Source organism: Oryx dammah, unplaced genomic scaffold, assembly GCF_014754425.2.
Source record: "Oryx dammah isolate SB20612 unplaced genomic scaffold, SCBI_Odam_1.1 HiC_scaffold_21, whole genome shotgun sequence".
Classification (NCBI taxonomy): Eukaryota; Metazoa; Chordata; class Mammalia; order Artiodactyla; family Bovidae; genus Oryx; species Oryx dammah.
In genome coordinates, this window is record NW_024070205.1 from 51567393 (window position 1) to 51595318 (window position 27926).

Sequence of the window (27926 nt, forward strand, 5' to 3'; positions counted from 1 at the left end):
AAACAGGGTGAACAGCTCGAACAGGGTGTCCTGCAGACTGGCTTGCCCTGGTGACTTTTCTCGCTGGTGTGTTTCTCTGGCAGGTGAGGAGGACCCTGTTTGTCACAGGACTCCCCAGAGATGCCAAGAAGGAGATGGTGGAGAGCCACTTCCGGTGAGCAGGGCCATTTCTCCTGAGAGGGAAGGGAAGTGCAGCCACCCTCTGGGTGGGATGGGCACCTTAGATGAGCTTGGGCACCCACAGAGACCCCCAGAGTGCCTGGCCCAGCCACAGAGCCTTGGATACTACTGTGGGCAGGGTCTCCTGGGGCTGCAAGGGCCTGGGCTGGGGTGATGCGTCCTCCGCCAGAAGCCATGTGACTGCAGTAGCCAGAGTACAGGCCAGCGTGTGGGAACAGAGAAACATCTTGAGAGCTAGTGGGAAAAGAAAAGGTTCATAGGAAACCCTCCCTCCCTACCAAAAAAAAAAAAAGAAAAAAAAAAAGGATTCACTCTGGGCTTCTCCGTGTCAACTTTGCAGAAGAAGAGATACCTGAGAAAGAGTAGTCTCGGAGGGGAGGGACCTGGGCCTGCATTTCATGGTCCATTCTTCTGATTAGTGTGTTTCCTGAGTGAGCGCTCTGTGCCCAGAGCTCTGTCCTCACAGAGCTCACTCACAGCCCTCCCGCCAGAACCTCCTTTCCGGCAGCCTCCTCTGAGCACCTGCACAGGGATTCCTGCAGGGGGAGGCTGGAGAAAGGGCTTTCCTGTGCCGGGAGCCAGCACGAGGAGTCCCGCCCGCGGCAAAGGTCATGAGGTTAAGGGGCCAGGCAAAGGCGAGTCAGGCCTTAAGGGAGCCTCGCTGGATCTGCTCGTGCATCTGCCCCCAAACCAGAGTCTGCCTGCCTTACTGCATTATGCTTTTTGCTTACGCTTCTGACATTAACAGGGGCTGTGCCCCACCACCTTCCTCTAAAAGGAATTAACTTAGAGCTCCAGTTAATAAGTCTCCTGGGCGTAAAAAAAAAATGTCTCGGCTTAAACCCCTCTGATAGCTTTCTAATTTACCTGACCAGTCTGTCTGGATTTTTACAACTGCACATGTAAATTGTTTACAGCCTCCCAAGCTTAAGAAATTCTAAGAAAAATCATTAGAATAAAACTGATTAAGGGTTTCATTGTTGAGCCAATACTTCCTGCCAAGTTTTCATATCTTTTAATGTAACTTTATTTAGTACTTTGAAGGTGATGCAAATTAAAGAAAAACACTACAGGGAAAATGAGATTAACATTCATTAAGGAAGAGAGCCATAAAATGTTAACAGGCCTTTTGGCCAGAAGATAATGTAAATCAGCTGAGACCCTTTGTATATGGAAAGATTTACAAAAAGAAAGCCTGGTCTTGATAAGGGTCAGGGCTGCTGACCCTACATAACTTTTTATTATCCATTGATCTCTATGTACAACCAAAAGTATAAAAAGCTTTCCTGAAAAATAAAGGACAGACCAGTTTCTCAGACCAGTTTCTCAAACTAGTTTCTTGGAAATCTGGCTCCTCCCGTGTCAACTCTCTCTCTCTTTCTCCCTCTCTCTCCCTCTCCTTTTCAGGCTGATCCCTTGGAATACAGAGGCTCTCCCTGTCTACTTTTTTGCCAGGGCTTCTAAGACCCACGCGAGAGGGAGCCCAAGGCGGGGCACCCTCCACTATTCAAGCAGGCGCCTGTGGCCTAATGTAGACGGTACAAGTTTCTTGTCTTGAGACTTTATTAGCTTTCTGTGTAAACCAAGGAATATCAGCCTCTTTTCTCCACTAATTTTCCTACTACACTATTCTTTCCTAATCTCTCGTTATATCTCTAATTAAATAAGTCTCTCCTCGCCGACTCCGTCCCCACTTCAAATTCCCTGGATCCACCGGGGCTGGACCCCGACATTCCTGTGAGAAGGAAATTATATGCGTACAGTGCTATGACTGCAGAGCATCACATGGTATATCAGGAAAGAGGGTGGTACAGGGGGAGCAGGCCAGAGGCTCCCAGGATCCTGGGCTGGAGGGCTGGAACCCCAGCCTGGGAGCTGAGGCCTCAGTCTGTGTTCCTTCCTCATCAGCAGTCAGTAATTTGTAGTAATGGGTTAAGGGTTGGCTGTGGCTTAGCTTGGGCTTCCCTGGTGGCTCAGCAGTAAAGAATCTGCCTGCAATGCAGGAGACCCAGGTTTGATCCCTGAGTTGGGAAGATCCCTTGGCTAGGAAGATCCCCTGGAGGAGGGCATGGCAACCCACTCCAGTATTCTTGCCTGGAGAATCCCATGGACGGAGGAGCCTGGCGGGCTACAGTCCATAGTGTCACACAGAACACATCTGTGTTCTTTGAACACAGCTGAAGCAACTAAGCAACAGCATGGCTTAGCTTTGCCTTATTTATGAAGAGCACTTTCTAAACAAATGACTCAAGTTCAGTCGCTCAGTCGTGTCCGACTCTTTGCAACCCCATGAACCACAGCATGCCAGGCCTCAAATTACTAATATAAACAGAATTGTAAAATGAAATGTTTAAAATTTATTGACTAACCTTTTTTTCAGAAACTCAAAGCATTTTAGAAATATTTTTCTCTATGTAAACACCGGATACTGGAATCGTTTTTCTCGATTCCTTGAAACAGCTCCCCCACGTGTCCTGTTAGGCAACATCTGGAAACAGTGTGTGTGTACGTGCCCATCTGTGTCCGACTCTTTGTGACCCATGGACGGTAGCCCGCCAGGCTCCTCTGTCCGTGGGATTTCCCAGGCAAGAATACTGGAGTGAGTTGCCATTTCCTCCTCCAGGGCATCTTCGCAACCCAGGGGTCTAACTCGCGTGTCCTACGTCAGCAGTCAGGTTCTCTACCAAGGAGCCACCGGGGAAGCCCTTTGGAAGCAGTAGCTCCACTTAATGTATTACCTAAAAGAGAAAAAAAGTCCTTGCATTCCCATTACAAACACCGAATCACACTTTCTCCTATTTTAGGAAGCCCTTCTGCCGAACACTGCTGCAATCCATGGGGACTGATGTGTGAATCAGCCTTTTAGCAAGGATGCTTTCACTGTTGTTCTTTTCCTCAAACCTCCTATTGGGACCTGAAATTGTGACAATTTCAGGCTGTCTCTTACTAAAATGTAAACTTTGCCAGGCTCCATACCCAGTACCCGGTGCTTGGCGTGAAGTAGACAGGGATTTACACGGTTCAGAAATGCCCAGGAATTGTACATATGATTATGTGTATATGGTGAGAGAGCATCGTATGGTGGGTACAGTTGTGGGCCCTGGACCTGGGCCACCTGGATTCCCTTCCTGGCTCAGAGACACACTAGCTTTGTGATCTTGGTCACAAGTCATTTTACCTTTCCAGCATTTATTTTCTTCATCTGTAAAGTGGGCACAGAAACCTCACAGGTCATGGTAAGGATCAGATAAGTTAATGTTCTTACAGTGCCTAGCCAAGAATAAGTATACATGCAGTATTTTACTATGATTTGTGAATGCATTTACTGGGCTGAGGGTCCTTTGCTTTCATTGGACCTGTGATTTTCAAAAGGGTCACAAACAATAGGATTTCAGTGATGGTCTAAGGTAGATATGACCTGGAGCAAACAACAAATTTATTCCCTTGCGTGTGTAGAAGAGTTAATGGATAGTGTTATTTTTTTCTCCAAGAGAAGTGCTGATTTAAAGCCAAGTAGATGTAAACTTGTCAGTTTCAGGCAATTACTTTCTTGCTATTAAAAAGGACCTCTTTGTATTATATTTCAAAATTCCCCCCTTTGGTAAAAGACAAAGAGGAAAGAGGTCTCCACTGGTGCAGAAATGAAAATGTGATTACTCTGCCACCCTTGGAGTCTTTGGGGTCTCCCCTGCCAGGGGCTCTCTTTCCCAGTGGTCTTCTTTTGCTTCCGGGGCACAGGGACGCATATCCCACGTGTGAAGTGGTGGAGGTCCAGCTGTGCTACAACGTGGCCAAGCTGATTTACCTGTGCAAGGAGAGGTAAGGGAGGGCTGGCAGGGTGGTGGGCATGGGCAAAGCTGGCCTGCAGCTCTCTGACCCTTCCCTCTGAGATGCCCACCTTCCTTCCTTGCTGGCCTCGGCTCCCCCAGCGAGGATGGGAGGAGGGTGACTCTGCCCTTTCCTTGCTTAGAAAGCTGGTGGTGACCAGTGGGTGATGACGGGTGTGGAGGCTGTGAGTCACACCACAGGATTGCGAGTCTGACGTTTGTCCCTCCCACTACAGAAAAAAGACTGAGAAGAGCCTGACCTATTACACAAACCTGCAGGTGAAGACAGGCCAGCGGACCTTCATCAACCCCAAGCCTTGTGGCCAGTTCTGCTGCTGTGAAGTGCGGGGTTGTGAGTGGGTGAGGGCCCACACCCCACCGGGGGCATGGGTGCTGGGCCCCCTGACACCCGCACAAGGCCATGTCGTCACACGGGGTTGTGTCCTCTGATAGGAGGACGCCATCTCCTACTACACGCGCATGAAGGACAGGCTGATGGAGAGGATCACAGAGGAGGAAGGCAGGGTCCAGGACCAGCCCCTGGGAATGGCCTTCGTCACCTTCCAGGAGAAGTCCATGGCCACCTAGTGAGTGTGGGTGTGTTCTTTCCTTCCAGACAACTGGCTGTTCCTCTCGGGTTGAGATGGTCCTGCTGGACCGCCATCTCTGGCGTTTGTTTGTGGCATCTGCATCTTCTTCTCTGGGTGTGGCTGGCGTGGGGGGCAGCCACCCACTCCACTCACTCCCTCAGTGAGCCCAGCCTGTGTTTGTGTGACGACTGGGCTTGGGTGATTGCAGCTGAGCCCCTCTCTGGTTGTCATAGCCTTACCCCACTGCTGGCTCTCATGACCTGCCCAGGGATCTTCTTGCCTCTGTGGCCCAGCATTTTCCCAGGTGGGATGTACCCACCCTCCTCCATATATCCACTATGGAATCAGATTCTCCTTCTGTGTGTGTCCTTCCCATCTCCCTACAGAGGCACCGCTGGGGGCGGAATGCTCACTGCTGACAGGAGCCTGGCCCAGGGGAGTGGGGTTTCACCTCGGCTTGAATGGCAATCCACTCCAATATTCTTGCCTGGAGAATCCCATGAACAGAGGAGCCTAGCAGGCTTCAGTCCGTGGGATCACAAAGAGTCGGACACAACTGTGTGACTACCATCACCACCACTAGCTCCTAAAGCACTCTCATGCCTGGGATCTCCATGTCACCTTGTGCTGGGGGCAGCAGGGGATGAGGCAGGAGAGGGAGGTGGAAGGGAGGTGACCCAGCAAATGCCCCTCCCCCTGCTTTCCCTGCCTCGGGCTTCAGGAACCCTGGGAACAGACCCCCTGGATGTGCCCTGCAGACCCGGAAGTGAGGCGGGGTCTGGGGAAGGCCACTGAGAAGGGGAAGGGTGTTCTGAGACAGGAGTGGGGGACTGGTGGGTTTTTTGTGGGAGACTAAAGGGGGAAAGAGTGGTGAAGGTGGATATGGGAGTCCTAGGGAGGGGTATCTTGGGGTCATAAGTAATGCAGTCTAATGCTGCTACGGGGTCTGGGGGGAGGTGAGGGAGTGAAACAGTGAGGCCGTGGCCCCAGCAGGGGGATGCAACCAGCCCAGCTTAACAGACAGCGTGTAGCAGGGGGGCAGCACCCAAGGAGGAACCCCCTGTGCTGGGCTGACGGGAACAGTACAGGGGCTTTAGTCAGACAGCTGGGATGCAAACCTCACTCTGAGAGCCTGCATTTCCTCATCTGTAAAATAGTAACAGTAATCCCTGACCGGCAGGCTTGCTCTAAGGATTGAACAAAGTTCTGCACATAGTGGGCTAAGAATGGCATCTCTTTCATAGCGTTAATTATAATAAGCTAATGATAAAGTAGAAGTCCTGGGCCACGGGGCTTCCACTCTCACATGGTCCTATTTGCCCCATGTGTGTGTACATGGTACCCTGAGGGGTCTGGACCCTGGTCATTTCTGCATTTCCTGGCAGCATCCTGAAGGACTTCAATGCCTGCAAGTGTCAGGGCCTTCAGTGCAAAGGTGAGCCACAGCCTTCATCCCACGGCAGAGAGCTCCGCATCTCCAGGTGGTCGGTCACCTTCGCCGCTTACCCCGAGGACATCTGCTGGTGAGCCCACAGCCAGGAAGGGGTGAGAAAGAGGCTGGGGTGTCCTGTGGGGCTGCCCAAGTCACCTGGAAGCACAGGTGTGACCTGGCACTCAGGGAGACACACACTCTCCTGCACCCCTCTGGGCCGGGGGTGGGGAGCATCATGGGAGGGGCTGTCCACATCCAGGGCTTCACTCCAGTGTTTCTCCCTGGCATCAGCGGTGTCCAGTAGGATTATAATAGGAGCCATGTGTGTAATTTTAAGTTTCCTTTTAGCCACATTAAAAAATGTAAAAGAAACTGGGGAGTTCTCTGGTGTCCTAGTGGTTAGGATTCCAGGCTTTCACTACTGTGGCCTGGCTTCAGTCCCTTGTTGGGGAACTGAGATCCTGCAAGCCCTGTGGTGTGGCCAATAAAACCCAAAAATTAAAAATAAAGAACAGGTCTAAAAAATATTCTAAAATTAACTCTCATAAGAGTTCTCTCTCTATATATATAATGGTATCATGTCAACATGTAATCAATTTTTAAAAATTGAAAGGTTTTACAATCTCCTTTTCCTATGTTGTGGTCTTTGAAATCCAGCATGTATTGACATTTCTGGCCCATCTCTGTCCAGACCAGCCACATGTCAGCACTCAGCAGCCACCTATGACTCGAGGCTGCTGTATCAGACAGGGCAGACTTGCATTTAGTGCCAGCTGCCTCTGGCCTGGGGCACAAACTGGTGACCTGAGCTGTGGCCGCGGGAGCCTGAAGCATGATGCCCAGGGCAAGGAGGCCTGGCAGAGGCCCCGGCTCGGCTCGCCGTCCAGCCTGGCCTCAGTTCCTTGTCCAGAGCGAGCTTTGGGCCCTCGCCTCTGCCGGCTGTGTGTCAGCTCCTGGAGGCTCTGCGCTTTGGTTTGCTGACCTTTCTAAACTTGGGACTGGTTATCACTCTGCTCTTGGTGAGGGCAAGAAGCCAGGGAGTTCCCAGCTGGGACTTTTGCCTTTGCCCCCTGCCTCCCTCCTCCTCACACCCCAGCTCATGGGCCCCTCGGGGGTCCTGTGTCTCTAGTGTGTCTGAGAAATGCCACGTTGGAGCCTTGTTTGGTCTGCTTGGAGGCTCCTGGTGTCTCTTCAGGTAGGTTCTGGCCCCAGACTCCAGCTGAGGAGCCATGTTAGCAGCAAATAACTTGTTTCCCCCCTGAGCTCACAGGGACCCCAAGTTTGACCTTCTTGGAGCTGAAGGTCAGTGCAGGACACTTGCCTGTGCTCCTGAGGTCAGAATGAGCCCTCAGCCGGAGCCCTCGGTCTAGTCGCTTGCCTTGCCTGAATCTGACCTTCTGACCCACCTTAGCCAAGTGCACTGTTGGTGTCTTAGGTGACCAGAGCCTGAGAGATAAGCCTCCAGGGCCCGTGTCCTCCTCTCTGCAGGAAGAACCTCTCCATTCAGGGCTTCCGCTGGTGGTTCCAATGGCTGGGCATCAACTTCATCCTCTTCGTGGGGCTGTTTTTCCTGACCACACCCTCCATCATCCTGTCCACCATGGACAAGTTCAACGTCACCAAACCTATCCACGCACTGAATGTGAGTGACCATTCTGCAAGCTGGGGGGCTGGCGATAAGAGGGTGGAGTGGGAGGTGGAGGGATGAGGCCAAGGGCTGGGCTGGCAGGGTGGGGGTCAAACTAAACCAGGAGTTTAGTTTCAAACTGAACCACTTGACTCATGTCTGTGTTTTTAAGCCCTGGGCATATATGGCAGCATTTATTACAATGTGTTTATAGTAATGTTATATGTATATATATGTGTGTGTGTGTGCGTGCATATATATGAATATGTATAGTGAAGTTGCTCAGTTGTGTCTGACTCTCTGTAACCCTGTGGACTGTAGCCTACCAGGCTCCTCCGTCCATGGGATTCTCCAGGCAAGAATACTGGAGTGGGTTGCCATTTCCTTCTCCAGGGATCATCCCGACCCAGGGATCGAACCCGGGTCTCCCGCATTGCAGGCAGACGCTTTACCCTCTGAGCCACCAGGGAAGTCCGTGTATGTCTATATGTGTTACTATAAAGATATAGATACAACTCTAATGGAATCAGTCTAAATGCTCAACAGTAGGGGAAATTTGAGTTGAATGAGGTGTATTCAGTCTGATAGACCATTAAGCTTTCATTAAAAAATTACATAGACTTTGTGGCGGACACGGGGGTCTTATGATAAGATCAGGATGTAAAATTGTCTCTCAGCAGTGGTCATAGTGATGTGCCTGTAAGTGTGCTGCTGTGGGGAGTGGCTAGCAAAGAATGAAAAAGCATCTTTTGCTCTCTGGGATAGCAGGATCATGAATCAATTATTATTGTTGGTTTTTCTTTACATTTCAGCTTCTGATAATCTTACTGTAAAGTTATTTACTCTAGATAGCTAATGAATGATTTTTTAAAAAATCTTACATGAATTGATAACAACTAAACACTCCCTAAAATGGCATCTACCTGGTTTCCCATAATTGGCTTTGCTGAAATATCATCCTCAGTCTTGTTTTTTTCAGTTCCACTTGGCATTTGGTTAATCATACCCTGGGAAACACACAGTGGACAGAGGGCCTGAGGGCCTGGTCCTAACTGTGCCATTCCCTAGCTGATGAATTCAGAGCCTTGCTTTTTCCTCTAAAGACTGGTTTTTCTTCTATAACACTCTGCCATGTTATACTCATGGGGCTGTTGTGATAAATGGCTCAATAGATAATTTTTAAAATGCATAAGTTTTGTTGAGATTTTCAACATGTCATTGAAGAATTGATGCTTTTTGAACTGGGGTGTTAGAGAAGACTCTTGAGAGTTCCTTGGATAGCAAGGAGGTCAGACCAGTCAATCCTAAAAGAAATCAGTCCTGAATATTCATTGGAAGGACTGATGCTGAAGCCGAAGCTGAAGAACTGACTCATTAGAAAAAACCCTCATGCTGGGAAAGATTGAAGGCAGGAGGAGGAGATGACAGAGAATGAGATGGTTGGATAGCATCACCGACTCAATGGACATGAGTTTGAGCAAGCTCTGGGAGTTGGTGATGGACAGGGAAGCCAGATGTGCTGCAGTCCATGGGGTCGCAAAGAGTTGGAAATGACTTAGCGACTGAACTGGTTGGGCTTCCCAGGTGGCTCAATGGTAAAGAATATGCCTACTAATGCAGGAGATGCAGGTTCGATCCCTCAGTTGGGAAGATCCCCTGAAGAAGGAAATGGCAACCCACTCCAGTATTCTTGCCTGGGAAATACCATGGACAGAGGAGCCTGATGGGCTATAGTCCATGGGGTCCCAAAAGAGTTGCACAGGACTTAATAACGTAACAACAGTGTATGGTCAAGGCCTGTTCTTTTGAGGAAGGATCTGCTGATTAGAATTCCCCTTTGTCTATTTTACAGAAAAATACCCTTATTTCATTGTTTGTGATTCTAGTTTTAGTTTCTTACAGTAAAGCAAGATCTTAAAGATACTTGCAAAAAGTACAGAATCCTAGATTTCATTTTCCTTGCTCTTTTCCAGTTAAATTTACTGTTAAATTCAACAGCATTTTTCAGAAATTCACCTTTATCAAGTCTTTCCAAGGTGTCCAACCTAGTTTTCAAAGAAATCTTCTATTGTTACGAGACTCATTTTTTCAGAGAAGGTAATAAGTTAATCAAATCGTGAAACTGCAGTAACAAGTACAACAGTCATAGACCGGATTGGGAGCTAACGTGGCACAGTTTTGGGGAGCTTTGAGTGGGCCAGTGGGAGCTGAGTGGGCAGGAGGCTGGGGAGGGGCCCTGGCCATCAGTACTACATCTTCCTTTGGTGTCTGGTGTTGGCTTTTTATAGGTAACAGAAGAGGTTCTCTATCTGGCCAGGAAGATGAGTGGAGTTCAGTTGTATGTGAAGTTGCTTTCGTCCCTCTAAAGCGCTATATAGGGACTTGCCTGGAGATCCAGTGGTTAAGACTTGGTGCTTTCACTGTAGGGGCGTGGGTTCAATCCCTAGTCAGGGAAGTAAGATCCCACATGCTGTGTGGCATGACCAAAATTAAAAAAAAAAAAAAAGAGCTGCACAAATGTTAGGTGCTGTTCTCATCTATTCAGCCAGCATTATGGAATATCTACCCTGTACCAGGTACAGCATTGGTTCTAGGGGACAGATGCAACCAAAACCGAGTTCACTGAGTCACCATGGCAACAGGTCATGACCCAGATTGCCCAGGCTCACAGCTCTCTCTGCTGTGGACTTTTTCTAGGACCCCATCATCAGCCAGTTCTTCCCAACCCTCCTCCTGTGGTCCTTCTCTGCCCTGCTCCCCACCATCGTCTACTACTCTACACTGCTGGAATCTCACTGGACCAAGTGAGTTTTCCGAGACTCACCTCTGAGGGAGGGGGTCTCTGGCCCCACAGCCTACCAGCGAGATGGGCACACAGCAGGGGCCTTCCTGGGAATACCTGGGGCATCTGAGGGACTTCGAGGGCTCACGTCTGACTTCCTGCAGGTCAGGAGAGAACCGGATCATGATGACCAAGGTCTACATATTCTTGATCTTCATGGTGCTGATCCTGCCCTCCCTTGGCCTCACCAGGTACACATTACCACCTCCTGCTCTAAGTTCAGAGCCAAGGTCACATCCAGAGAAAATGCAAATGGTTTGGAAGTGGATCCAAATTGTTATCAACATTTAAACCTGTCATACCCTCTTGGAGTGCAGTTGTGCTGGCACACTGATACTTTCAGAGAAATAGGTTCTTTCTGCCTTGAAAACAAAAAAGCTTAAAAATGAAACTTATCATGGACCTTCCACTTGGGGAGCAAGTCTAATGGCTTTGGTTATTCAGAGGAAGGAAGCTTTTGTGAAAGCAGGCCCTGATGAGTTATGGTGTAATAAGTAACCAGTGTAGATGCAATGTAGAAAACCAATGTAGATCTTGAGATTAGGCCTTTTACAAAACAAACAACAATCAAAAAAAGCAGAAAGAAAAAAAAAGAAAATATAGGTATGATCACATGGAGTATTGGAAATAAATTCTTACAGGATTTATTTTTCTTTCAGTTTGGATTTTTTCTTCCGGTGGCTCTTTGATAAAACGTCCTCAGAGGCCTCTATCAGGTTGGAGTAAGTATCAGCCGCTTTGAGTTCTGGCTCTAGGTCCCAGATGAATGTCCCCCAAAGGCTGGGACTCTGGCGACAGAGGGGGAGGGTAGTCTGTGCTTCAGTGCCTGTAGCCTCTCCATCACCCCTCCAGCTTCCTGGCTGGGCTGCACCCTGGGAACTGACCCACTTTGTGCCACGTGTGCAGAACTGTGGTTAATCTTTTAGGTTAAAACTCAATTAGTGACAGTCTCCTTCATCCTTTGAAACTTACTTACTGAGAACAGAACCGCTTGGGGAGAGGGAACTGCTAGGTCTCAGGGGTGCCAGGGAAGGGAAAGGGGACTAGTAATTAACACTGCAACCAGAGTAACTGTCTGGTCCCGGGTTATTTTTGCTATGAGAGTGGAGTTAACCTTATTTCTAAATGTGTGTCCTTGTTAGTATTTTCAGCTTATACCACTCCTTTTTAATAATAATACCTGTTATTTAAGAAGATGCTCTACTACATGCTTTATTCTGTTTCTCATCGAATCTTCACAACAAGCTATGAGGCAGAAATGATGACTATTCCCATTTTACAGATGAGGAGACTGAGGCCCAGAGGTGTTGAAGAACTTGCCCAGAGCTACCCAGCCAGTTAAGAGACAGAGCTGGGATACAGCCCAGCCCCTCTGATACTACACTGTAGTTCCTGATGTAGACCCTAAGGTTCAAGATAAACTTTTCCAAGGGAGTGTTCACAGGGAGGCCTGCGCGTGCCTATCTGAAAGGAGAGAGCGAATTTTCTTAAGTTCTCGCTGGGTAACCTGAGGACTTGGGAGCTGGCAGCCACAGACAGACTCACACCCAGCCAGCTCAGGTCTAGGTTGACAGTGACAGCCAGATGGCCGAATCCACAGTCAGCTCTCAGTCTCTCCTCTGCCCAGCTGCGGGCTCCTCTCCCTCCCTGGGTGCTCAGCTCGCACACCTGGTGGCTCCCCAGGTGCGTCTTCCTGCCCGACCAGGGTGCCTTCTTTGTGAACTACGTCATCGCCTCGGCTTTCATCGGCAACGGCATGGAGCTACTGCGGCTGCCCGGCCTCATTCTCTACACCTTCCGCATGATCATGGCCAAGACCGTGGCCGACCGCAGGAACGTCAAGCAGGTACGAGGGTGGACCTGGGCGCTGCCTTCATCCTAGAGCCTCCCCACCAACCACATTTACCTAGTGGAGTGCCAGGCACCGTGCTCAGGGCCTCCTAGTTGGGCCCAGGGCCCCACTGTGGGAGTGGAGGTGTGAGGAGCCTGTGTGAAGCTGGCCTGGCTACATCATCCTCCATCCACTCTGTCTCAGGCAGAGGAGAGAGTGGGGAGTTTTGCATTTCAACTGGCCTGATCTCTCTCTCTCTCTCACACACACACACACACACACACACACTCACACAATTAAGATCCATACATTCCTTTCCCATAGCCCTCCATTTGCATAAATTGAACTGGTGGCATTTGTTTTAAGACTCTAAATTGGGTGTGTGGGGTTCTCTTTTACTCTCCTTTGCTGTTGTGGGAACCATGAGAGGAGAAGCCCTGCATCCTATCACTGAATCTTCAGAGCCCCTGTGAGATGGGCCCTACTGGAGCCCACCTTGCAGACGCATGGACTGAGCCACAGGGAGGTCAAATGCTTGGCTGAGACACACGGCTTGAAGGGGCGGAGCTGACCTTGGGTCTGACACCAGAGTCTGTGGAGGATCGTTCTACAGTCAGACATATCCCTTCTGTCCTTTGGAGGCTCACAGGCCTGTTGGGTAGACACGATTAGAACAAGAAAAACACTATGAAAACATGCGTCACCATGCCTTGAGAGGTCTGGGTGTGAGCTAAGTGAAGCTGGAGGAGGCTTGTGGAGGGGCAGAAAGGGCCTTCCTTGAGAGGTGGGGGTCGCTGTGAGTCTCCCATTTCCGAAGTCCTCCCCGATGTGTTCTCCCTGACCACCTAAGAGAGCATGGAGGTGTGCTGGGGTGGACCAAACCCCTAAGTTCCTCACCATCTCCCCCTCCCAGCACCAGGCCTTCGAGTACGAGTTTGGAGCCATGTATGCGTGGATGCTGTGCGTCTTCACCGTCATCATGGCCTACAGCATCACCTGCCCCATCATTGTGCCATTTGGTGAGTGGCCCTGGAGTGGGTCCCAGGGTAGACGGGTGGCTGGTTCCGCAGAGTTCCCCAGGACAACCGGCACCAGGACGTCATGGAGAGCCCCAGACAGAGGGCCTCTTGTAACCCCGAGAACCACAAGCTGTGGCTCATAGCCACCAGCCACACCAAATTTAACTTCATGTCTCATGGATTGCCGCCACTGGCCTTGCAAACTGAGACCTCTCTGAGGCCTCCGCTGGCTGAGTGCTTCATTCTCAGCTGGTTCTCAGCCAGCAGTACTCGGGGAGGCCGTGTTTGTCGCGGTGGCAGCCCCTGTCGCCCTCCATGTGGATTACCACACTTCACTCTCCCAGGATCCTTCAAAGCAGGTCTTATTTCTGTCCCCTTTTCACAGAGAAGCTGTGTTAGTGAGGAGTGGAGGCAGGATTTGAACTTAGGACTTTGAAGGCCAAGGTCTCCTTGACTTAGAAGGCCAAGGTCTTGCAAATAAAATACACCTTCAGGAGCTGGCAACAAATGGAAGACTCTGGAAGGAAACAGAACACCCAGGAGACTGTTGACTGAGGTTTAGGAGGAAGTTTTCATTTTCGCTATATAATCTCTTGTACTATTTTAAAGATCTACAGTAGTGTTACTCTTTCAAAGCAACAACAAATTTTTTTTTTTTTTTTAAGAACCTGACATAATGGAAGAGGCAGCACCTGCGTACCTTCTGTGCCATCCCTGGGTTTAGACCCTTGGGCATCTGTTGACAGCGATGGTGCAGGGGGTCGGCTTGGGTGGGAAAGGAGAGTAGGAGCACTGAGGGGCAAGGGGAGGGTCTTTGTCTGCTGGGGCTGCTCAGTGTGGGAGGAAGTTGAAGCCAGGCATCTGGGTGTAAAATTTCCTCTTTCCCCCAAATGGTCCTAGAACTGCAGTGATCCATGAGGATACACAGAAACCTCTGCTCCCTGGGGTCAGAAAGAGGCTAGGAAAGGGGAAGAACAGAGGAGAGGAGAGAAGGGGAGGGGAGGGGTTGGGGAGAGTGAGAGCCAGGAGATGCAGGTACGCGTGGAGCCCAGCAGCTGCCTGGGCTCCAGCTCTGGCACAAAAAGTGCCTCCAGGAGGCAGGGGGCAGAGCGGCCCCTGGTCCCAGCCGAGGTCCAGCTCACAGCCCTGGCTCTGCAGGCCTCATCTACATCCTGCTCAAGCACATGGTGGACCGGCACAACCTCTACTTCGCCTACCTCCCGGCCAAGCTGGAGAAGAGGATCCACTTCGCGGCCGTGAACCAGGCCCTGGCCGCTCCCATCCTGTGCCTCTTCTGGCTCTACTTCTTCTCCTTCCTGCGCCTGGGTAAGGGGCCCTGCTGACTAGGGCAGGGGTGGAGGGCAGGAGGCCACCCCCAACCTCCCATTCCCACATCAACACCAGCCAGTCAAATCTCTCACTGCTTTAAGAGCATCAACTTGGTGTCCAATCAGAAGGTGGTACCCCAGGGTGAGGGCTGATTTGGTGCAGCACTGACAACCCAGTTCCAAGCTCCTGAGGTCAGCTGTAAGCTGGGGAAGGCCAGGTCCATTGCCCCAGACAGGCTTACAGGGAAGATGAAGGGACTGGACCAGAGGAGAGGGGGAAGTTTGTCTGCGTGATTCTTTTAGGGTCCTCACATGTCACAGTGTGGAGGAAGTAGGGGCAGGCAGGAGGGAAAACTGCTACTCTTGGGAAAAAGGAAAATGCAGAAGAGATGCCTGACTCTGCCCAGGGCACTGGAGACTGGAGGGAACCGACCCAGCAAGGAGGTTGGCCTCTTGCCATTGACTCAGTGCCCAGGTGTCCGAAATTGACCCGGGATGATGGCAGCTATTCAGTGCATCACTGTGTGCCCCTGGGGGTGAAGACAGCGTTCCAGCTGCTGGAGATGGTGGGAAGGGGGTGGGAATGATGTCTTCTCTTTTATTTTTGGCCTGAGGGAGAAGCCACACAACAGTTCGTGCAGCAGGTGTGACCTCCCTCCATCAAGGCTGGCATCCCTTTGTCCCCAGGTCTGAAGGCTCCCCTCACCCTGTTTACCTTCCTGGTGCTGCTGCTCACCATCCTGGTCTGCTTGGCATATACCTGCTTTGGATGCTTCAGGCACCTCAGCCCTCTCAACTACAAGGTAAAGGGCCCCTCCCCGATCGCTGCCCCGCCAGAGTCTGGCAGAAGATGGTTGGGTTCATCCTCCAGCCCTCCTCCACCTCTCCCATAGCAACAGATCAGCAGCCCTCTCCAGATTTTATTTATCCACGGGGAAGGCGTGGGTAGTTGGCTGTGATGTGTAGCTTCCCTGCCCTCCCCCTTCCCTGCTCTCCCCCTTCCCTGCTCCCTACGCTGCCTTCCCCCTGCCACCCCATCCTCTCTTGGGCTGCTGCTGGTAGCTTTGTGCCAGCTGGTACTATTATTCTGGGTGTCAATAGTCTGTTTGTTTAGAGGGTGTTAGTTCAGAAAGATCAGTTATGTTTATCATTGCAAGTTTTTGCTGTTATCTGCAGACAGAAGAATCGGCGAGTGACAAAGGCAACGAGGCGGGGGCCCACGTACCTCCACCGTTCACAGTAAGTGTGTTTCTCACCCGAGCGCTGAGCACCTGCACAGGCCCAGCCAGATGGGCCTCGCAAACACGCTTTGATCTTCTCTCTTAAGACAGAAGTCCCCTGATCATGTGGCAGGAGGGTTTCTGAATTAATGTCATTTGAGAAGGAATCCTTGGTCCCTCCGGATGTTTTCTCTTGCATGTGTGAAGCCACATCCATCACCAAGAAGATAATTAGTTTTACCACGATACATACCGGTCCCCCTTGGTTTCAGTTCCCTGCTCACTTTCCTTCTCTGCACATTTCATGCTTGGTGAGTTTTTGTTGCTGCTGCTGCTGCTGTTGATTTTTCAATTGGAGGATCATTACTTTACAATATTGGATTAGTTTCTGCTGGACAACAGTGTGCATCAGCTATAAGTACACATATACCCCCTCCCTCTTGAGCCTCCCTCCTACCCCTCAACCCCTCATCTCTTTCCTTCTCTGCCTGTTTAATGCTTGGTGAGTTTGGGCCTTTACTGAAGCCATTTTGCAAGGCCCTGTGGTTTGATGAAGGTTTATCAGAGCATTTCATCAGCACCTGCCTATGTGAGGTGCTTCACGAGGCGTTAAGAGGGTGTCACAGTAACTCCTCTCTGAATTCAATAGATGAGCATGGCACCTGCTTTGGAGAAGGGCACTCTTAGAAAGATACCAGGACTTCTTTCCTTCCTCGTTCTCTCCGTTTCTGGCCTCCAGGGTCCTGGCCCTATGCTGGGCTTGGGAAAGGAGAATGGAGCCCCAAGCTCCCAGAGCTGTGGCTGCTGGCCTGGCAGATCGGGCTGGGACTGACCGACAGGGCTAGGACAGTGCCGATCTGGGTCAGTAGCAGTGTTCTTTGCGATGGCTCCCTCCCACGTGTCAGGCACTCTTATCAGTGTCTCTCCTTGGACCAGCCCTGGAGGTTTCAGGAAGATTCATCGCCCAGAGGTACAACTCTTGAATGTACCTGCCAGACACGGCAGGTGGCGGATGTAAACCCCTCATTCTCAGCCTGGTTTGGGGTTGGCAGCCAGAGTCTGGGATTGAGAGGAAGCACAGCCTACATAGATTCGCTCAGCTACTCAGAAGTCCCACTGACAGCATTCTAAACCTGTCCTGTGTTGATAGACCTGATTCCTATAAAAAGTTGCTCTAGAATTGAGGATGTTTCGTCTCCTCTGAGAAAGAGGTGTGCTTTCTTCTCTAGGACCATGAGACCATGTGGCTGTGCTTTCTGATTTGCTCTGGCTGCTAGGAGAATGTGCTAGTTGCTGTCTTTCAGGTCCTCATGTCCTAAGCTGATGTTGTTTCTTTATGCGTCCTTTATGAGAATTCTGTATGTCTTCCTGCTGGAGGGAGTTGGAACGTACGGGGAGAATGGGGTCTGGAATCTCGTGCCCAGCCCTCCCAAGCCCTGACACTCCCATTTGTTGGCAGCCCTACGTGCCCCGGATTCTGAACAGCTCATCCTCAGAGAAAACAGCCCTGTCTCCACAGCAGCAGACCTATGGCGCCATCAACAACATCAGCGGGACTGTTGCAGGGCAGTGTCTGGCACAGAGCGCGGAGGACAGTGTGGCAGCCACCGACCAGGAGGACTGAGAGCTGGGGAACTGCTGGGCTGGTCCAGGCTCGGGGCCCTGGGGAGTCAGGAAGTGAAGAGACACAGGTGGAGAGGTGGCTGGCCCTCGAGCTCAACCAAGTTCAGGACTTCTTTCCACCTGTTTTAAGCACAGCCAGTCTAAAGAGATGAAAGCAGAAAGGGGCTCTGGCCCTTGGCTGAGCAGGGAGGCGGGACTGCCATCAGGTGGGGTTCTTTTGGGCGCAAGTGCAGACCTGGACTCTCACTTGCTCGCCTGAGGTTCTATTTCTTTCCAAGTCCCCCTCCTGCACAAGCGCCCAGCTCTGTGGCTGGGATGATGGCCCTGGTGATTTTTAGCAGGATCATGTGTTGAAACTGTGTCCCCCCAACCCACAAGTGTGTTGTCAGAATCAAGCAAGAGGGGCTGCACCGTGTGGAAGACCTTCTCCCTCTGAGCATCCAGACACTGCCCACCCCTCTCTGGGCACACACACACACCACCGATAACCACAGAGGCTGCAGCAGCCGCAGGCCTGAGATGGGTTCCTGATGGTGATCCAGGTCCATCCCAGCTTCCCCTCACGGCTACTGGACCCTTCCCACCCCTGCCCCGACCCCGGGAGTGAGTTGCAGGAAGCAGGAGGGGCTGTGGGCCAGCGCCAGGCTGCAGCAGGCTTCTCTACATCCCCACCTGGATTTTTTTTTTCTTTCATGTTGCCAGTGACATAGTGCCTGGGTCGGGGTCACCTGGAGTGGCAGGGACCATGAGGACCACTAATAAAGTGCCTACTCAGCCAGACTGCAGAGATCCAGCCTTCCCTGCCTCTTCACATCCAGTGCATGGGGCTCCATCTGAAGCCCTTGATTCCATCTGTCTGTTCCCTCCAGAAGGAACAGTGCTCAGGGCCTCCTTGAAGCCAAGAGAGAACTATACCCACAGAAGGAGGGGCGCAGCCTCTTGCCTTTCTCTCCCGACCAGACCCCATGGCTGCAACGCTTCTTTGGGCACTTGCTGGAGAAGCTGCCTCCAGGGGGCGCCAGAGGCACAAGCCTGCATGATGGGTGCAGGTGGGGAGAGCTGGGAGGCTGCCTCCAATCGCTGAAGCAGGCAGTGAGGGTCCCCAGTAGTCACTTGGCCTCGCTGCCTCTGCTCTGAGCTGCGCCTGGCGGGGACCCGGATGGGCAGAGTGGCCTCTTGGTGCCCCCAACAGTCCATCGTGCCTCCCAGCAAGAGTGGAATGGGACATTGCCCCAACACAGGCTGCAGGCTTGCCAGCTCGGCGGGAAGGGGCATCCTACGTGGGATAGGGGCTCAGCAAGTCACTTGTTCCAGCCACTCTTAGAAGAAAAATCATTTATCATCAAAGCCATGTTGCTTAGCAAGGGCATGGGGAGTTTGCGTGGAAGGATGAGCCTGGGGTCCCAGCATGGGCAGGGGATGGCAGCAAACACATTCCTGGGGACAGGAACATCTTTCCCCACAGAGGACCAGAGATGGGGAGTGGGCTCCTTGCCAGCCCCACTGCTACTGGGAGCTGGGCTGTGAGACCAGGGACTTCTCTGTAAAAGGGCGGGTGTCAGGAGGGAGCCTGCCATGCTCGGGCAGGGCTGCCGGGGAGGTGACAGCCAGGCCCCGCCGGGGTCACTGCCGCTCCTGCAGCCCCACGAACTTGCGGATGTCCTGGGCGAGCAGCTCTGGCTCCTCAAAGGCGGCAAAGTGGCCCCCACGGGGCATGTAGGAATAAGAGATGAGTTTCGGGTACTTGGTCTTCACCCACTTTTCTGGAAAGTGTATCAGCTCACAGGGGAAGGCAGCAAAGCCTGTGGGCACGTACACCTTCAGCCTGGAAGAGACGGAGATCTCACTGAGGGGGAGGCCGGGCCGGCTCTCCCGCACAGCCGGGGTTCAGGGAGCTGGGGGGGGGGGTCAAATTTGCTCAGCCACATGGATCCGTAAAAGGACAGACCTAGGTTTTAAGCACCCACCTCAGCTCCAACCCCATAAGGGTCCTCTTTTCTGGAAGCACTGCCCCAGCTGGGAAGTGTGGCCGAGGTGGGAACAGCCTCCACCTCCCACCTTTGCTCCTTTTTCCCTTTGCTGCTGCCTGAAGGTTTCCCTATGAGATCTGGCAAGGGGTTCCCGAACCATTGTGCTACCTAAGGCTAGCCTTGGCCCTGGGGGAGCCCCTGGGGGTGTTTGGGGACCAGGCCTGCCAGCAAAGGGAGCTGCTGTCTCCCTTCATTAGCTTCTGTCTGTGAGCTAATTCTAAAGAGAGGCCCAGCACCCCTGACCTCCTTTAAATTGTGTTCCTATTCTACACACCTGGTGCGCACCCAAGGCTTGGCAGCACTTTTCCATATCAAATGTCCTCCTTTGAGTCCAAGCAGGCCACCCCCCTGCTCTGTCTCAGGGGCACCCTCCCCAGAAGCCCCTTTCCGGGCTCAGCTGGACTTACGTCTCATGCTTATTGACCTGCGCCAGGTTCTCCTTGTAGAAGCGCTGGGAGGAGGTGATGGTGCCCGTTGTCCAGTAGAGCATGATGCCCGTCAGCAGGTCGTCCAGGGAGAACTTCCTGGGAGAGCAGACCGAAAGGCCACGCTCAGTGCCAGGAGCGCCTGAGAGCTGCCACTTTCAAGCTATGTGTCAGTGCTGTGCCCACCTGGCACCCCTCTTTGGGCCTCACCTCCCACTCAGTGATCTTATTTCTCCCTGTGCTACAGGCAGCCCTGGTCCAAGGTCACCAGTTACCATGAAGACAGGTAATGTAGAATGATGAGCACGTACAAGGCAGGCTGTCATCCTGGGTGGTATCGGCCAACCCCCTCCCTGATCTGCCTGCAAAGGTTCAGGCCAGATGGGAAGAAGGTGTGGTCAACCGAACCAGGAGCTTGGCTGGTCACCGCTGGGTGGTCTGTGGGGAGGGTGCTGCAGCCTCTGCTCAGCCCACCCCTCAGTGCAGGCCCACCCCTGACCGGTCCTGAGCAGAACCTGGTCTCCGGGCAGCCTTTGGGACCCCGGCACCAGGAGAAGCAGGCAGGGTCAGCAGCTGCTGGGGCATTGTATTCACCAGCCCCCAGCTTACCTCCTGCCAAACCTGTGTCACCCCAGGAAGGAGCCGTGGGCCCTGCAGAGACCCTCCCCAACATGCTCAGCACAGGATACCCCTTTTCTTCTCTAGCCTGGGAACTGCTGAGCAGGTGAAGCCCACCCAGACTGCAAGGCCCCCCACTCCGGGAGGAAATAATCATTTGGTACCTGTTGTTAGAGCACGTGGCCTGTGGACTCTGGGAAGCTCCACACCCTCTCTGCCCCCCCCGCCCCTTGGGCCGTCGCCCTTTCCAGTCGGTGCTGGCCACTCTCAGCCCAGCCTGCGTCCAGAGCCCGGAACTCTCCATGACCTCCCCCTCTGCCCACGTCAGCGGCTGCGACCCATGGGCCATGCCTCCTGAGCCTCCATTTCCTCACTGCTCTCCCCAACTCAGCTTCCACTCGCCAGCCTCTGTCCTTGTCTCCTGGAATAACCACCCACCACTCCTCAGCCCCTCTAGCTTCCCTGACATGCACTCACCCCTTCAGGGTCTTTTTCCTGGGGGCCCTCTGCCACCTTGAACCCCCCTACAGCCCACAGACCCAAGGGGACTCCAGCCCTCCTGACAGCCGTGCTTACCAACCTCAGCTGCCACGTCCTCAGAGGGTCCCAACAGCCGTGTGCCCACCCACAGCCTCCCGCACACCCACCTTCCTCTGTGAGGAAGTCTAAGTTCACAGAGCAGCCGTCCCTAACTGCCCACCCCGCTCACCCCCAGGCCGTTCCCTGGTTGATTCCTGATTCGGGGCTCAGGGGGAGCTGTTGCTCCCTTGTCCTGAGTCCTAAATCCCTCCACCTGCCTCTTCAGGCCCAAACGCCACTCACCTCCCACACTGTCCCCAGGCCTTCCCTCCCTCCCTCTCCTGCTCTCTCTCCCATGCCTCCTCACTCTGCGCACCGAACTATCCTTGCTGCCCAGGCCTCGTGGGGAGGGTCTTCTCCTTAGGTCTGTCCTCCCAGACTCTCTCTTCTGGAGCCAGTAAGGCTCCTCCCAGCACCCCTGAACGCTGCTCTGCTGTGGAGATCTGCCCTGTGACTCCAACTACTAACTCACCAAGAACACAGTGGGAAGAACTGCTCCAATTCGACCCCTCACCTAAAGCTCCAGATCTGTGAGCCCAGCTACCAAGTGGACACCCCTGCCCGGGCATCCTGCCAGCATCTCCCACTCGGCCTGTCCATGACAGAAACCAGCTCAGCCTCTTGGTATCCCTTCCAAGCGCACTGCCTTTGCTCCTACATATCCACCCCATACTCGATGCCTGGACTAAAGAACATTTGCTGCTCCGCCTGCAAGGCTCCTCAGCTCCAGGCAATGAGCTGAGTTGATTTGGCAGAAGCCAATTTGCCAAAAACAGTCAAAGGTCAGTTGGCGAAGTGTACTTGTTTGCTTCAGCTGTTTAGATACAGTTGGTCAATCATATTTTTATCCTCAGAACTACAATCTAAGGAATGTTCAAGTCACCTCTGCCCTGCTCCCAACTAGTGCAGCCTGAGACAGTAGCAGAGAAAGGAGAATCTGAGGGGCACAGGAGGGGGACAGAAGAAGGTATTAATGTTAAATATGAAAATAAAGTAAGAAAAGAGGCTTCTCAGAGACAACATCTTCATAAGACACCTTCGTATTCAGGGATTATATTTCTCTCAGCCCTCAGTCCCTCGTCTCTGAAATGCTAAATCTCTAGCCACGGCAGCATGAAGCAGGGATAGAGGTAAAAACGAACATTTTCAAAACGCAGTTTTGATAACAAAATTAAAACCAGTCAATGAAAGCTGAACAGTTACAAGAAGCACTTACACTTGGGAACTGGCTTTTAGCGAGTTGGCCAAGTGCTTCCACCTCCCCTGCAGCTCCAAGCACAGCTTGAAAACTACCACAGCAACCATTTCTACCCTCCTGCAGCTAGCGATCTTTCTAGAACACAGATCTGATCATGTCTGTCTGCTGCTCAAAGCTTTGGTTCTCCAGGCACGCAGGTGGGCAGAAACTGCAGGGGGCAGCCCGCGGGCAGTCTGGTTGGCCTCATACCCAGTTCCAGGTATTCGTGTGCAAGGAGCAGGGCCAGACCCCTTGCCAAGGTGCTCTTAGTGGCATCCCATCAACCCTTGGGTGCTGCCCTGTGTGGGACTGGGGAGACGGATCCATTGAGAGGCTCTTCGAGGACCCATCTGTAGGTCTGGCCCCATTGTATTTGCGCCTGGGGACAAATTACCCCTTCCAAGTACACCATGCATTTTAATCAACCCAACCTCTGCTTCTGCTTTTCTCTTTGCCTATATTCCCTTCTTCCACCCTTTCCACCTGGCAAACTCCTATTCATCCTTTAAGGCCCAGGTCAAACAGATTCTCCCAGTCATTTCCCCTCCCTGTCTCTTAAACAAAGCGAATCCCCCTTTCTCTGCACCCCCACAGTCCTTTGCATGTATCTTTAGAGTTCATTTAATCAGACAACTATTTGTGGCACACCTACTATATGCCCACCTTTACCAGCTGGTGGCTGAAATGGTAAAGAACCTGCCTGCAATGCAGGAGACCTGGGTTCAGTCCCCGGGTCAGCAAGATCCCCTGGAGAAGGAAATGGCAATCCACTCTAGTATTCTTGCCTGGAAAATTCTATGGACAGAGGAGCCTGGGAGGCTACAGTCCATGGGGTCTCAAAGAGTTGGACATGACTGGGTGACTTTCACTTCACTTCACTTCACTTAGTACATGCTCAGTGCTGTTTTAGGTGCTGGGCATGGCTTAGACCAAGTCCCTGCTTCTGGTGCCAGATCCATACACTCCTTCTCACATATTAGACACTGGTGCTCTGAGTGTCTCTAAAGGAGTGAAAAAAGGGCTGGGCCCTGGAGCAGGCGGATCAGGGCCAACCTTGATGAAGCTCGAATCAGGCCAGGGACCTAGGAATCATGTACCGTACAGGCTGCAGCCTTTAAGGTTCCAGAAGACAGGACGGCCTCCCCACATTTTCTGTAGCCACCCTGTAGGACCAGCTTCCAAAAATGATACAAGCATACAGCCATGATGTCAGGCTTGTCCAGGATTTGGGAGGGATGGTCCTTGGGCTGCTCTCATGTCTTAGTGACAAAGAGGCTCTTGCTGCCCTCCGGACTCCTTGATCCCAGAAGGAGGCTGTTTAGGAAACAGAACTGTCTTGAGCCCTGCATCCTATTTTTTGTATCTCCGCTGCATGGCTAGACCTCTCTGGGCCTCAGCTTCCTCATCCAAAAATTGGGGCTGGGTTGGTCACAGGCTGAGGATCTGTGGGACATCAGACAACAGATGGAACTTGATGACGATCCCACTCAGAGCAACCAGAGATGAAATCAGTGAGAAGGGAGGTGGGTGAGGAAGGTAAGCCGACAGCAGGCAGGGGTGGATGGGGTCTTACCTCTCTAGGCCTCCATCCTCCAAGTCTCGGAATTCCGAATTGGTCCAGGTAGAAAACTTCTCTAGAATATAGGCAGCCAGTCCCACAGGAGAGTCATTCAGAGCACAGCCTGGTGTGGGAAGAAGCAAGGGAGCGACTCAGGGCTAGGACCAGGGAGCTTGCCAGCAAAAGGGGTGGTGCTGGCCCCACAGAACAGCAGTGTGGACAGGAAGCCTGTGTCAGAGCACAGCTCTGCCCTGACTCTTGGGGTGCTCCTGCACCTCACTTCCTTAACCCTGGGCCTTGGAATCCTTACCTGACAAAAAGGGATAACACCTCACCCACTACTTCATTGACGTCCATATGCTATATGGGCAGCTTCCTTTAAACCAAAGACTACGACCCCAGGTTTTGTAGGATCCAAATGAGAAATATATATAAATGCTGTTTTTAAAAAGTGTTTTTTTTTTTCATTTCTATTCTGTGATTAGCGAAAAATTAGAAACAACCCAAAAGCCCAAAATAGGGAATCAGTTGTAAATAAATATCGATCCACTCATAGGCCCAACGATAAAGCAAGCATTAAAAATGGGATGGATGGGGGCTTCCCTGAATGGTGAAGAATCCGCCTGCTAATGCAGGAGACATGGGTTCCATCCTTGGTCCAGGAAGATCCCACATGCCAAGGAGCAGCTAAGCCTGCGCACCACAACTACTGAGCCTGTGCTCTAGAGCCTGGAAGCTGCAACTACTGAGCCCACGTGCCACGCTCCTGAAGCCTTCATGTCCTAGAGAGCCTGTGCGCCGTAATGAGAGAAGCCACCGGAACAAGCCTGCACACCGCAACCAGAGAGTAGCTCCCGCTGTCCACAACTAGAGAGAGAAAAGCCCGCAGAGCAACAAGGACCCAGCACAGCCCAAAATAAATAAAATTGTTTTTTTAAAAAAGAAATCCTTTTTAAAAACCGCATGGATGGATCTCACAAGTAAAATATTCAGCTAAAGAAGCCAGACTCAAAAGAGCACCTATTGGAGGATTCCAATGCATACAAAGTATAAAAAGCAGCAAAAGCAATCTATCTGTCAGGTCAGGAGGGTGGCTGCCCTGGGCGTGGGGGGCAGTACCCAGAAGAGGGTGCAGGGGGCTTTTGGGCTGGTGGGTCATGCTCTGTTTCTTAAATGAATGCTGGTTGTATGGACAGATTCCATTTGTGAAAATTCATCAATCAAAATGTTAGCCAGTTCTTCTGAAGGCCTGGGAGAGGAGAGGTAGGGAACAAGAGGTTATCGGTGACTGTCTTTTCTGTTTTGTGCTTTTTTGCATCTTTCGAGTTTTTGACATTGAACATGGGTTACTTTTATAATCAGAGGGAGAAAACTGGTTCTATAAAACACTGTTCTTATTACCGTGAGCTGCCCAAGGTGTGTGAGTATGGACTGTCATGGAAACTCTAAAAGACCACGGGCAAAACAATTCCTGGGTGTCCTCTGAGTGGGGTTCAAGGAGTTTCTAGTGGACCCTTCTGATATCATATGATTGTAAAAAGAGCCTTTCTTCCCTTGTCTTACAGATATTTCACAGGTCTGCAAATTGTTGAAAACCAATAGTAATGCAAGTGAGTCTAGTTCATAGAGAAGCAAGTGAATTTTGTCCGGAGGGTAGATCCTACAGATTCTCGTCACAAGGTTAAAAAATTTTTTAAGTTTTTTAATCTATATGAGATGTTGGATGTAAACTTATTGTGGCAATCATTTTACAGAAGATGTAAGTCAAATCATTATGCTGTACACCTTAAATGTATCAAGTGCTGTATGTCAATTATATCTCAATAAACCTGAATAAAAAAAAATCCAGTGGAGATATACTTGATTATTACCCTGTAGATTTTGACAAGTTTTGTATCTATTAGCCAATTTATTTTAGTGTTCCTAAATGCCTTTGAACTGTTCTATTTTGCATTTTACTAGTTGCTTTAGTTAAATAAAATTTTGACATGTGTTCATTTATTTTTATGATTTTATCTTTAAAAAATGTTTTTTTTTTAGAATTTGGAAATTACTTTATTGACAAAGATACATAGTATGCCCCTCCACATTAGTATAGCTATATGATTGATACCTTAAAAAAAATATTATCCCTTAACAGGGCCCTGACGGCAGAAGCTCCATCTGTGCTGTCTTCCCTCACTGAACTGGGGAGCTCTCCCAGCCCTGGGGCACCCCCCTCTTCCCACAGTCCCAGAACTGATAAACACTAGGCTTTGTCTTACCCTCTCCTCTGTCCATCTCTATGCTTCTCCCTGTAGGACTCATGGGTGGAGGGACCAGGGGTCAAATTCACTAGGAACACTGATTCTGCTCAGTGGAGCTGTTCAGGAATTTGGCCAGGCAGCGTAAGGGTGGAAAGAGCTCTGAGTCCCTCACAAGAGGTTCTCACCCCATGAGCAGTGTTCCCAGGGTAGGTGAGGCTTCCCGCCCTGGTTGGGAGCCTTGCTGAATGGATTGGCTGTGACCTCACCCCCACCCCCCACCGCTGAGCCAGGTGCCTTGCGCCTGCGCACTCACCCACGGTGTCCGGCTTGGTGCTCTGGATGTGCATGTAACCACTCTCCCTCAGTAAGCTGAAGAAGATCTTCTTAAAGGGGTATATCAGCTCCATGTCTCTCTCGGTATAACCGAGAAGCCCCCCGAGACACCGTCCCAGAGGAAGGGTCAGGGTGTAGAAATTTCTTAAAAGCAAAGCCATGTTCAAGTGCAGGCCCTTGATGTGGCTGGGGGCAGAGAAGGGTCAGGTGAGCCTGGGTGCCATCAAGGATGGGGAAGTTGCGGGGGCAGATGGAGGAGGAAGCAACCACAGAGCTGGGGAGCACAGGGCCAGCCCCCCATCAGCATCTGCCCCCTCGGGTGACCACATGAGGTGAAGGAGCAGGCTGGGGAGAAAATACAGCTTCTACAAAGTTCTGGTCAGCTCTCTCCCAGGACTTGGTCCATCAGAAAGGTCTACTCCCTGACTGTCCCCCTCCTCTAGCTAGCTCTCCCTGCCTGGGCAACTGGCCCAGAGGCACCAGTCCTGTGCGACACCAGAGGGAGGGAGGACCCGTGCTGAACTGCCCCAGGCAGAGCTGAGTGACAGGGACCCTCCCTTATCTCCCCTGGGCCCACAAACATCCCGCCCGCGTGGCCGCTGTGCCAAGCCTCAGACACTGTGCCCAACCTTCCTCCCTACACAGACGTTCACCTCACACGGGCTATGCACACACACCTGCACACATACACACAACGCCTGACAGCCACCCTCACCTGGGCACCAGCTGGGCCATGTTGGTGCAGATCAGGGCTCCCCAGTCCCCGCCTTGAATATAGAATTTCTGGAAGCCCAACCGCAGCATCAGCTTATAAAAGATCCTGGCAGTGGCCACTGAGTTGAAGCCTGGTTGTTAAGGGGAGAGAAGAATCATGGGAGGTCACACCTTTGGTCCTGCCAGAGACCTTTGCGATTTCTCACCACCGCCCCCCTCCCCGCCCACCCTGCCCTAGGCTGAGGGGAGAGCAGCTCAGAGTGGGTGAGAAGGAATCCTGGGGCCCAAGGGTGGGGTGCCCAATGCCCAGAGGCAGTGCTCCTGGTGCTAGCCTGGGTGCAGGAGACAGTGAGGCCAGCCCTGCTGAAGGTCCATGGGTCCACACTGTGTGCAGTGCTTAGTCAGCCTTGCTGGCCCGGAATAACACAGAGTCCAGAGGTGGACCTGCCCCAAATGGGCAGCTCCCAAGGACACGAGAATCCAGGCCCTGAGCCCACTCTGGACAGTCATGACTCTGCCCGGTCCCTGACCCACCACGCCCCTCAAATCCTGAGAAGACACACTGGCCCTTTGGCAATCAAATCATCCCCATTGCTTCTCTTTCCTCAGGGCTCAGACCCTCCCCTCCCCCCAGCTCCCTCAGGCTCTGAAGGAAGCTGGCTCCCCA

The 27926-nt window shown here is 51.9% G+C and overlaps 2 protein-coding genes across 4 annotated transcripts in view; one reads left to right on the plus strand and one right to left on the minus strand.

Annotated features, from left to right (window-relative positions):
• Positions 1-18306, plus strand: part of TMEM63A (transmembrane protein 63A) — a 36370-nt gene extending 18064 nt beyond the window's left edge. The window contains exons 10-24 of the mRNA XM_040263667.1: positions 84-154; positions 3919-3999; positions 4244-4367; positions 4461-4594; positions 5983-6120; positions 7518-7671; positions 10354-10460; positions 10603-10689; positions 11158-11220; positions 12182-12344; positions 13243-13348; positions 14507-14674; positions 15364-15479; positions 15853-15915; positions 17356-18306. Coding sequence (XP_040119601.1) covers positions 84-154; positions 3919-3999; positions 4244-4367; positions 4461-4594; positions 5983-6120; positions 7518-7671; positions 10354-10460; positions 10603-10689; positions 11158-11220; positions 12182-12344; positions 13243-13348; positions 14507-14674; positions 15364-15479; positions 15853-15915; positions 17356-17520 — 1740 coding nt within the window. The 3' untranslated portion in view covers positions 17521-18306. The remainder of the gene's footprint in view (positions 1-83; positions 155-3918; positions 4000-4243; positions 4368-4460; positions 4595-5982; positions 6121-7517; positions 7672-10353; positions 10461-10602; positions 10690-11157; positions 11221-12181; positions 12345-13242; positions 13349-14506; positions 14675-15363; positions 15480-15852; positions 15916-17355) is intronic.
• Positions 18307-18837: 531 nt separating this feature from the next.
• Positions 18838-27926, minus strand: part of EPHX1 (epoxide hydrolase 1) — a 37814-nt gene continuing 28725 nt past the window's right edge. Inside the window, exons 5-9 of one of the 3 annotated variants that reach the window (XM_040263668.1) lie at positions 27261-27390; positions 26526-26731; positions 23982-24090; positions 19957-20073; positions 18838-19344 (exon numbers count right to left, since the gene is read on the minus strand). In XM_040263668.1, the coding sequence (XP_040119602.1) occupies positions 19143-19344; positions 19957-20073; positions 23982-24090; positions 26526-26731; positions 27261-27390 (764 nt within the window). In that variant the 3' untranslated portion in view covers positions 18838-19142. The remainder of the gene's footprint in view (positions 19345-19956; positions 20074-23981; positions 24091-26525; positions 26732-27260; positions 27391-27926) is intronic. The other 2 variants (XM_040263669.1, XM_040263670.1) reach the window with 2 other exon arrangements.